Here is an 11,945-nt window from a genome sequence, read left to right on the forward strand (position 1 = left end):
GTGAACACTTAGGCTCTGATTTCCCTTATCCAAACAGCAAAGAATCCATGTACAGTCTGTAGACGGGGCTCAAAGAACAAAATCATATATTTAAGAAAAAAAAAAAATAAAATAGGAAAACTGAGGGTAAGAACATTAAGAATAGTAAAGATAGTACAAAATAAGGATACTTCACAAATCTTAGAGTCCAGAATGTAAGACATAAGAAATTTAAGAGTAGCAATGTGAAAAATGAATAGCATGAATAAGGAAGGTCCAAGTGGCTGGTATGAGCAGCATGGGATAGACATACTCTGAGAAACACCACTTCTTGTTTGGGACTCCTGGAGGTAAGATGGTGTTTCATGTGTATGAAAGGATAAGAATCAGGTCCTGTCTGGCAGTTAATTAATGCCTCTATCAGACTGCTTCTCTGAAGAAAACTTTGTTTTTCTGAATGAGAAATTTCTTTCTGGAGAGCTGTGAAGATTGACAGAAGCTCCATAAAGAGAAAAAGGAAGTTCAGCTTCTTTTAGCAGCACTGCCCAATTGTTTTTGTTGGCTGATTGTTTGTTGTTGTTGTTGTTTTTCTTTTCCAATGCAGCCATCCAGGTGTGCTTTATCAGCAGGGTTATGCTGATAATTGGCTACACCACAAGTAAGATGAATCTGAGTCTATTTCAGGGGGGAAGAAGGCAAAAAAAAAATAAAAGAAGAGGAACTGAGACAAAAAAAAAAAAAAAATGTTGTTAGCATTTCCTCAATATCACAGAATCCACTAGGAGGTCAAAGTTGTAATAATTTCATTTCAGAATAATAAAATCAATGCTGAAGAATGATGAAACAACAGCTACCATGGCTGCTTCAGGTGCTATGATACCGTTATAGTACAATAGCCTTATTATTCATTGTAGTTCTTCCTAGCATGTTTTGACCACCTGTGACAAGTGTTTTTGAATCTGCACACAGTCAAACCCTCAAATTAAATCTGACAAACACAGAAAGTGTTTTGAGCTAACTTGTCCTCCCTTCGCAGTTGCTCATTATGGAGTGACCTACTCCTTTCGTGTCCGACATGACTCACATCTCTGTAGACAGTGTTTATTGAAAGCTGATAGTTACAAGCACTGACATTTGCTGGGTTTTATATACCAGGGAATTAAAATAAGAAGAATCTGATGAACAAAGATATTGTAAATAACATGAGAGACCCTTACTAAACCTGTACATTGTATGGATGCAGAAGAAAATTAAATTACTCTACTTTCAAAGGCTCTTTGCGGTGCTCAGTTCCCATTGTATGAGTATTATTAGAAGTGCAAGCACATAACTGCAGATATAATGTCCAAGTCATCCACATTATAACACGGTTTCAGATACTGCATGATCATCAGAGTGAAAAATATTGGCTCCTCTGTTGATGACTCGTACAAAAATCTTCAAAGTATAAAGTTTGCCAGATGGATTAATCTTCCTGTGCACAGTCATTTATGAAGCTTTGAAATTTTAACCATTGGCAACAATGTCGTAGTTAAAAAAAATCTCCAAGAATATCAGTTCGATGACAAACAATGGTCTGCTAAATAGAGACATGCTGTCCTAACAGCTCTGCTTCAGCTATGTGGTATGATAGAAAAAGCAGAGAAGACATTTTGTAGCATCATAAAATTGCTTCCAAAAATGAGCACCCTGCAGCTATTAGAAACTGCGTGAGAATCGTCAGATGTCATTCTCATGCTCAACAACCTTCAGTTTAATAAATGGATTTAAGAAAGTGAACAGCCTAAGATGCTTCAGAACACCCTTAAGACTACCATGCTAATATTGAATGCTTGAGAAAAAAAAAGCAACTGTTCGCCATGAAAAAAAAGGTGGGGGAGAATTTTGCCTCTCATTTTGGTTCCCTGGGACCAATTAACAGCATTCAGTCATTATTATGGTCAGCACTAGGAACAATGTAAGAATGATAATCAATTTACTGACGCATGCTAATATTGATGATCAGAGGTCTGCACTGAGGACAGCCCCATATTGTGCTGGCAGTTATCTTTTTTTTTCTGAAATTTCGTTTTCTGAGACAGATATTTACATCCATCAAAATCTAAAGAAAAAAAAATGGACAGCAGGCAAAAGGAGTATTCCTATGTATCAGATCCACACTGTGCTAGAGATCTCTCTGAAAAAAAATAAAAGAATTATTTTTTTGTTCCCAAAACTATTGTTGAAATGCTGTATGTCATCTTATTCTTCCCCTCCTTTTCCTTTTCTTCTTGCTCTCTGCTCCCATGGCTGCTCCCCCTATGAGTGTGACCAGTGAGGCAAGAGGTGCCAGGGATGTCAGCAGGCACAGACACAACCCTGAACCAAATATTCCCTGGCTTATGCCAAGCAGGGACCAAAGCAGAGAAAACCTCAAGTACTCACTAAAGGATGCTGAGTTTTACTTATTTTTTTTGTTTTGTTTTTGTTTTGTTTTTTTCAACAGTGCTGCTACTGCTAGGAAGACATGTAAGATTTACTTGTCCCACAAAGGTCCATATATTGGTCCAAGCAGGAGTTTCTGATCAGGGCAACTCAAAGCAAAGTTTCTTTACCCAGGCAGCTCTACCAGGAATATTACAAAATGCTGTAATTCTATGATCGAATTAATTAAAGGAAAAACAGCTGCACAAGTGCTGAAATTTTTTACTCTCAGCTAAATTACAGGAGTATTTACCAGATCTCAGAGGTCTAGTATTTTTACCATTAGTTTCTAATTAACTAATTGACATCAGTTTCTCGAAAATCATGCCTCCTAAACCCCTTAGTGAAATCAGAAGTGTAACATGTCAGCAACTAAAAGCTGAAACTGGTATCTGTTCTCTTTAATGGGCCTATATGAGACAGTAAAGTATATGCAAATATGGAAAGGGTTCTTTGAATAATCTCGGTTAGTGATAAGTGCTTGTGAAAACACTTGGGATTTAGGTAACTACCAAAAGATCCAGAAGCACATCTGGATTATGATAGAAGGGAATTCAGAGCCCCATGTTTGGAAACAGGTTTTTATGTACACAAACATCATGTACAGATAATGAGAATATGTTTGAAAGTCCCAGAGCTGTAAGGTACACGGAATAGAAAGGCAGTCCTTTAATGGGCAAAAATCTACTACACTACAGAGATTACCCTGGAAACTAATACTTCATCTTGATTAAAGAAAAGGCTAAAATTTTACTACAGCTTTCACCAGACCCAAGATTTACTTGCAAGTTGTCACTATTCATAGTTACTTACTATTTCAGACGTTTTAAGATACATTCCTGTGCTGCTATTAATATGTGCACTTTGATGCAGAGAATCACACATGGTACAGTAGACATGAGCTGCGACACATGGCCATAACCCTTCTGCAACTGTGATCATTCATCCCGAGTTTCTCAGGCACTGCATACAGGGCTGAAACACTCAAATCGAGACTCATCAATCGCCCTCCCTTACTTAGAAATGCTCTAAAGGCAGCCAATGACCTAGTTTAAACTTAAAACTCATATTCCACATAGATCAAATGTAAAAGTGAGCTTGTATAAATCTCTGAGTACGACATGTCTAAGACAGCTTTCTGAGCAAAGAAAGACAAAAATAGAAAAGCTTCATTACATGCCTAACAACAAGGTAGAAAATATGTAGATGAAGCTTATGCCTGATGGGAAAAAAGAAGGAAGAGAGGGGTGGGTAGGCTGAAGATAGTTTGAAGCCTGTAACACCAGAAAATTCAAAAGATTAATCAGAATCTACAATTCACTGGGAGATCTGGGGGACTGGAGAAGGAACAGCAGAGATTTATTTTGAACACAAACTGGATCAGGTCCCTGTCATTTTAAGATTGGGAGAGGGGAAGACAGGTCTGCAGTAGCTCGGCAGAAGAAAGTGTTTCAGGCAACTGGTGATTAATTGTGCTCTGCTATGCCACATCTCTTTCTATTAAACCTTAGATAGCCAAATCTGTTTCCTAATTGTTTTCGTGTTTCTCAGTCTTCTTTTTTGTCTCACATAGGAGTAGGCAATTTCTATGCCATCAATATCTCATTAAGGAGCCTGGGATGTGGAATACCTTGTTTTGTTTTTAATTTTGTTTTCCAGGCTTTTTGCTACATTTTATGATATGGCATTTTTTGTTTGCTCGTTGAGGTCCATTTATTCTCTGGCATTGCCTTTCCCCAGGTTATAGCTTTATTTGTTTCTTTGCCTGTTGGCACTTGAGCTGTATGTAAATTATTGTTACATGCTTCACCATCACTACCTATTGTTCTTCATTTCTGCTAATGACATTCTCATCTGAATGCTAGTGGCCTGCTTAGGTTGTACATGTATAGAAAACAACCCATCTGTGAGATTCTTCTTCTTCTTCCTTTGTTTTTTTTTTCTTTCCTACTGTGGTTTGCCTCAGACTTGTGTTCATGAGGTAAGGAATACAGCTGTATGCTTTCTGCCTAGGGCAAAAACCTGCTGCCACTAGTGCAAGTAGCAGCTTAGAGGAAAAAGGAAGGGCATTCACACAAATAGCTAATCAAAGGGTTTTTAATGATACCCATTAGGAAAGAAATTCATTAACAAGCCAGCACACCAACATTCCCTGAAGGGAGAGTGATATTATTGGTCACATCAAAGTCCCCACCTGACTAACACCCTTATTGCTGTTCAGTGCAAGGCCAAGTTAGCAGCAAAATCAGTCGTATTTAGTTCCTGCTAAAGTAAAAGTCAGCAAAGCGTGGCCATTGAAACTGGATCAATTCCATTTTACTAATAAGAATAGCTTTTCAGCTTTTCACAGGGATATATATTTTAGCCCCTACTACTGATGCTTTTGAATTAATACAATTTTACAGTTCTTACCCTTTATTCTCTCCTCTGCTCTTTCTCCCTCTACTTTTATTTGGATACCTCTGCCCATGGCAGTGGTGCACACACCTCTCTGTGCCCCAGTCCCATGGCAGCACAAACCTCAGCTGGAGGGATGCCAGTGCCCCTTTTTGAGCAGAAGTCTGCAGAAGGCAACCTCATTGTCAGGTGTCAGGGGGAGCCATGCTAAACTGTAGGCAGATCATTCACCTGGACAAGGCAGCAATCCAGGCACACTAGAGCTTAAACCTACTATTGAGGACAGACACAGCCTCTGTGCATTAGAGCCATTTCCAACTTGCAGGCATATAACTGCCTTTTTTATGCTCACACCATTACTTACCTATAAAAGGGACTCTATTTTTCTGCCAACTCATTCCTAGAGATTAGTATTGGTATCTTGGGATGCTCATTTACTCTGTAAAAATTATGTTTTTAAATAGACTGAACCAGAAATCTCACTTTTATTGCACTGCCGTGATACAGTAGAGCTCAGTTATTAGAACAAATTGGAGCAAGCCGTCTCCTGGTTGTTATACCCACATAATTACTACAGGCTGATACATGAAACCATGCTTCACTCTTATGCTAAGAGGCGAGATCTCCATTTTGCAAGGACAGAGCAAGTTCTATTATGCATTTTACTGCCAAAGGAGGTCAATTAAGTTTAATTGGTTCTAATTAGCACTTGCTCAAGCTGTTATATTCTTTACCTGCATCCGAGTGGCTCTCCAAGTGCTGCACAACGGATTCCTGCTTTTGAACACAAACGAGAATTACTAATGGCATGCTTGAAGGCAAAAGATGCACTGATCAGCATAAATGGGGCACAAATAACAGCACAAATAGTAGCAAGCCCTTTAGAAAAAAAAACCAAACCAAACCAGACAAAACACAAACATTTCATCCCCATCTGGCTTTGATCAATTGAACTGAATGTAACGTGCACCTTGTTGTGGAAAGTTATAACACAGAAAGCACACAATTGTAATTATTCTCATAGAACTGTTTAGTTTGGAAAAGACCCTTAAGAATGTTGAGTCCAAACATAAACCTGACACTGCCAACTCCACCACTAAATCATGTCCCTAAGAACCTCATCTACGAGTCTTTTAAACACCTCCAGGATGTCTTTTAAACACCTCCCTGGGCAGCCTGTTCCAATACCTGACAACCCTTTCTCTGAAGAATTATTTCCTAATATCCAATATAAGCCTACCTGGCTCAACTTCAGGTCATTTCCTCTTGTCCTATCATGTGTTATTTGGGAGACCAACATGCACCTTGCTACAACCTCCGTTCAGGTAGTTGTAGAGAGTGATTTGTTACTATAACTTATTCACAGATGAAAAATCAGTACTGGAGAATAGGAGGGGTGGAGGGGGTGGTTATGGTTTTGTTTTACTAAGGGTTTTGGGTTGGGTTTTTTGTTTGTTTGGGTTTTTTTGTTTGAGTTGTTTGTTGTTGTTTGTTTGCTTGCTTTTTCAGAGAAAGAAACAAGCCCACTTGCCTAAATGTCAGCATAACCCATCTCAGTGCTCAGGATGTGGTGAGAAGCCAGCACTGAACTCTAGATGGTCTACGACAGACTGAATGAAGAATCAGTCACATGCCAGAAGAGCTGCTGCAATGCTGAGTTTCACTCTAGGAACTTGTTTTCTGCTGGGGTCTTCCTGGAAGTAGCCACACAGTTAAATAAAGACAGACTAGAGTGCAATCTAGTCCTCACACCAACACTAGAGCTCAGAGCTAGCTCTCCCCAAATGCCCAGTCCACATTCACAGCACACAGGCATGGCTCTACATCTCCTCCGGCTCCCATGAGATGTCTCTAGGTTGTACCTGTTGCTTTTGGTGGAGGAGTGGTTGGCAGGGCAAGAGGTCAGTCTGGAAAAGAAGCAGGGAATGAGACACACCAGAGCAGATGTTTGGGACTACTGCTCTACTATGTTCCCTGGTTCCCTCTTAATTAATAGATCCAGGTGACAGCAGCAGCACTGAGTGCATAGACCACAGCAGGTCAGCACTGAGACAAGGACTGGGGAGGGTGTCCCAAAATGTGAGACTTGCCTGACTAAGTGGTCTCAATGTGAACCACCACAATGCCTGACTCACCGGAGACCTTCCCTGCCTTGAAAAACTCCATTCTTGCTGAAGGACCCTGCCTCTACAGAGGAGATGCCAGACAAGGTGCCTGGTGAAGGCATCCACTAGTCGTCCCCTGTGCTTCCCAGCTGGAGCGTGCTGAGGTGTGAGCAGCCAAGGCTGGGAGCTCCCACATGCTGAGCACATTCCAGTCCCACCAGCTGCGAGTAGCCACACATACAAAGCATCAGTTTTAGTGTCCTGAGGATCTAGGCCACCTATGGACTTTGGGTAATTTATTCTGGTATGGAAACTCAAAGCAATGAGGCTTATACGTATTATCAACAGCTCAGAATTCCATGTGACATTGTAGCAGACTTGGCTGATTCTAAGGCAACGTATGTGTTCCTTTTTCAGTATTGCTCTTTGCCATCTTTCCTGCTGTTTGAATGCACCTCCTAAATGAATTACCCATTGCCCACATGGTTTTCAAATATAATTTATTTTTAGCTAACGTGTTCCCAATAGATGGAATAAAACACGTGTTAAAAAAATAAAAATGAAATTAAAAAATCCTCCCCTCAGCAAACACGTATCCCACAATATTTATAAAAGAAGGCCAACTTTTTTCCTTCTAGTTCCCCTGCTAAATTTCTACAAGTCCATTAATAATAAAAAACCCAAACTGCATAAATTGTAGAAAAGCCAAAGGAGTTGCCTACACTTTTTTTATAAAATGAAAAAGTTCCTGCCAGAATCTCCCCCAACCCAACTACCTTACCTATGTCAGCTCTGAGGAATCTTGCTCAACCTTAGCACATGCCTTTTCTCCTGGCTGGCAATGAACAGGCTGAGGTAAGCATAAGCCACCTTATTATTATTTTGAACAGTCATGAATTCCTTTTGCATCAGTGTATAGTTACATTAATCTCCTTAAAACACTCCATGCTCCTTTTCTTTTGTACTTTTCCCAAGGAAAAGTTTCTATTGTATTCCAGATGACAACCAAAAGTTACTCGAAAGGCTTGCTGACTTGGATAAGGACTTGAGGAGTAATAAATAGCCAAAAAAGAAATGTCTGTTGTTTGCATCACTGAAATGGCTGCTCAAACAGCAATACACCACTGAAGCACATGTAATAATTTATTATTTGGTCCTTCAGATCTCCTATATTTAAAATTGAACATATAGTTAATGCAAAGATTGAGAAAAATTGACCTAGCATCTATCTATACGTTCTGGTGATACTCTGTACTGGGTTGCAGTAGTTCCACCAGTACAAAACCCCAGGTCCAAGGGTTTAGACCCACTGAAAACAGTTTTTACATGTCCACTACTTTTGGGCTTTAAGCAAAGTAAGCTATGCACTTGAGGTCCTTGCTGTAGATTGATATAGTATGTCTATAACTGGACAATGTATCACTGGAATAGCGGTATCAATGTAATTATATTGGTACAACTATTCCAAATACCTTAAACATAAATACCTATGACAGATAATGTTTACCACTGGCCTATTTATAAGACAGCTGTTACCTTAGTTCAAAAATCAGCTTATAAAATGTTCCTTTTTACTGTAAGTGGACAGTGATGATTATAGCTCAGTCTATGTTATTATTGCCTGATTTTCCCAGTTTGGGTTTTTACATATTGACTCCTTACTCAAGGTCTTTCAACATAGATTTGAAATGTGAATATGTTTTATTTTTTCCCCAGTAAATATACAATACACACTTCAACAGTACTATTAACCAACTTCTTATGCCAATTAAACTTTGCTGCACTAACAATACCAATGAAACACATTAAGAGGTCATACTTTTCCGTGAACAAACTGTAGCCAATAAACAGGGTTTTTTTAAAAAAAAACAAATTAAAAAACAATTCTAAGTGCTGCCACAACATCCCTTTTCTTTAAACACGTTATTCACAATAAATGTTTTCAATTCTTTTTAAAAAAAGAAGAATACTTCTTTTAAAATAGTAAATTAAATGGCATTTTAAAAAATATGTACTGTGGTTCATTGGAAGTACATTGTATAGAAAAGAGAGAGAGAAAAATAAAAAAGAAGAGACATCACCTGCAAGATAATGGAGACACTTTGCGATACATAACAACACCTTATGTAATATTGTAAGCAAATTATTAATGAACAAAAATGTACAGAAGCAGATGAACAAGTTAGTGAATATCATGGTACTGCACAGCTTTAATACTGACACACATTTACTTTCCAGTGGAAGAGATAAAACACGAATTAGAAAGTAATTGGGATGGCTTTATCAACGTCTAATGATACGGAATTTTGAATAGAATATAGTGAACAAGGTGTTCCACCAAAGCTCAGCACAAGCTTTTGAATTAAAAGGAAAAAAAAATCTACCAGCGACTGAGTTAAACATTTTCCAGAGAATTAAATTTGAATTGTACCCTGAATAGTCTTCTCTTCATACGATAATATCAAAATGAAAAATATACATAAGTAAATATGATGCCTTCTGTATCTTGCTGGAACATTTTTGCACATTTTTAAGTAATGGTTTTGACTATAATGGTTTAACAAGCAGGAAAATGACATATATTCATTGGTCACATATATAAACAAATGCATACATTTTTTTCTCAACTTTTTTGGTTTGTAACCTGCTAAATAACAGTCTTGACCTTAAGGAAGTTAACTAGCATAGTGCTGAGTTATAGTTGATAGCTGCAGTGTTTTATCTTATCATGGAACAAGATAATGAAATGAAAAGCAACACATATTTAGCATTGTGATTTACTTTTCTAAAATTCTGGCATTCTAAAAGTGTTCTTAATACTGGTGAGCTCCAAGGCAATATATAAAACAACATAGACTGGTCATACGAAAAGGGTATTCAAATGGAAACTTGTGTTCATGGTCAGATAACTAACAGAAATAAGCTGTAGGATGCAATATTTAAACTAAGCATCAAATGAGTGGGCTATCCACATACAATATTCTAAGAAAAGTTTGACAATTTATTCATTTCTATTTGAGAGGTACAGAAGATTTGGATGAAGTAATGAAAACTAATGAAGAGACAGGATGCTGTCATTAATGTCCACTTACAGAGTTTGGTTTATTCAAAAAGTGTATAAACATGCGTTATTTCCTCCTCACAGCAGGGTTTGAAGTCACTCACTGAAACACAGGTCAAAGATTTTCTTTGCTTATATCCAACTTTTTGGATGTATTGTATTGCCAGAAACATATTTAATGCAAGCCAAAAATACTTTGACCATCGCTTTCCTTCCAAACACTAAATGTTTTACTACAAATTTAGTGGATTCAGCTTCATCTCTCACAGACTTCAGGTAACAGAACACAAAGGTTTGTTCAGACTGCATCAAAACGATTAATGTCATGAATTTCAGTGGTGCAGCTCTATCCTCTATTGTACTGTACATGTATTGGAAAGATGAAATACGATACTCTGACATTTCAGTTTTTTGGAAGCAGCCTGAATACGTCTTAAGAATAAATTGCATCCTTAACTACTTACTAGGTATTTTTTGAGTTTACATTGTTTATTTCTCCTGGGAAATCTCTGTCTTATATTTTGGGTTGGAGAATTTAATGGTAATAATTCTTCTAAAACTGCAATATAAAAACAGCTTTAGTGAAACACCTTAAGTTCTTTTGTTTGTAGCAAGATCTGTTTTTATTCCCCTTTACTTTGTGGCATGGGATGGCTAAAAACAGATACTAAGGGCATCATTCTAGTGAAAGGGTCTAGGCCATCGCATGCTACCTTTAATTTTCATATTCACTCTTTAATCTCACACTTCCAACTTCTGACCCCATCTTAAATAGGAAGAGCAACTATGTTGCTTGTTTCTAAAAGATTTATATCTGTCTCTAATGTCTTCACTGACATCAGTTTTGCCTGTCACTTTCTCATTTCTACACCCCAATGGAATACCATCTAACATACTCCTTTACATCCAGCATTATCCAAAGTAGCTTACAGTACGTAAACCTTCACACATTCAGTCTCTTTTCTTCTTCATGTCATGAGGAGTAGAGTTTTGTGCTTATCACCAAATAAAATTGCAGTGCAAACTTTAAACATAAAAGTTACACAATTAAAAGTTAATATATGGCACCACAGCCTATTAATTCACATATAGTACAACAGACCAATAAAAACAGACAGGAATATGAACATAGCTAAAAAGGAGGTGAGCTTGCATAGCAATGCAACAAAAGAAATTATATACAGAAGGAAATCCTTTTCATCCTGGAGGGTGATTTTTTTTTTCTTGCTTTTTTATATACTCCTGACAAGGAATAGTTTAAGGTGGATGGTGTATTAAAGAGAAGAACACAAGTAAATTATCTGTGGGATATGTGTGGCTGTGTGTCTTTACATTGCATTTACAGTTCTTTTAATAGTACATAAATAAAGAAAATGTTCATTGCACTGTTTAGTGTCATCACTTCCATGAGTTCAGACCTGATGGTCCATCAGAGCAGCTTGCAATGTGTCTTCTCAACTACTCTATAGAAAGAAACAAAGAGAGAGAAAAAGATTGTAATAAGGAGAAAAAACACAAACCAAAGCCTATGGCAATATTACTGCAGCACAGGATGAATATTCAGTATATTGGGAGAAGAGATTTCATTGCTTCTCAGTTGAAAAGTGATGGGTACTAAAATTCAGCACTTACAAGACCATACCTGAGACAGCACATTTCAGGGGTGACTGTCAGGCGGTACCGAGGATTTGACCGCAGCGAATGGGAGGCAGACATGCCAACTGCTGCATCGCTTTTACTAGTAAACATCCCAGCATGCCTGAGCAAGCTGGGATGTTGATGTACTACTCCAGATAACAGAGTCAAACCTTTTGGCATCTAGTACTACCATCACATAGACAGCATTAAGGTGGTTGTATAGAAATTTTAACAGATACTTAGTGATAATAGAAAAAAGTTGAAAAATAATTCCCCTGGCCTGGGAAGCTGAGGAAAGAGTT

At 37.9% G+C, this 11,945-nt stretch overlaps 1 protein-coding gene across 1 annotated transcript in view; it reads right to left on the minus strand.

Annotated features, from left to right (window-relative positions):
- Positions 1-11,945, minus strand: part of ROBO2 (roundabout guidance receptor 2) — a gene marked incomplete at its 3' end in the record, with an annotated part of 521,961 nt that overhangs the window by 52,792 nt on the left and 457,224 nt on the right. The window contains exon 31 of the mRNA XM_080358539.1: positions 11,638-11,789. Coding sequence (XP_080214665.1) covers positions 11,638-11,789 — 152 coding nt within the window. The remainder of the gene's footprint in view (positions 1-11,637; positions 11,790-11,945) is intronic.

This window comes from Nesoenas mayeri, assembly GCF_963082525.1.
Source record: "Nesoenas mayeri genome assembly, chromosome: 1".
Taxonomy (NCBI): Eukaryota; Metazoa; Chordata; class Aves; order Columbiformes; family Columbidae; genus Nesoenas; species Nesoenas mayeri.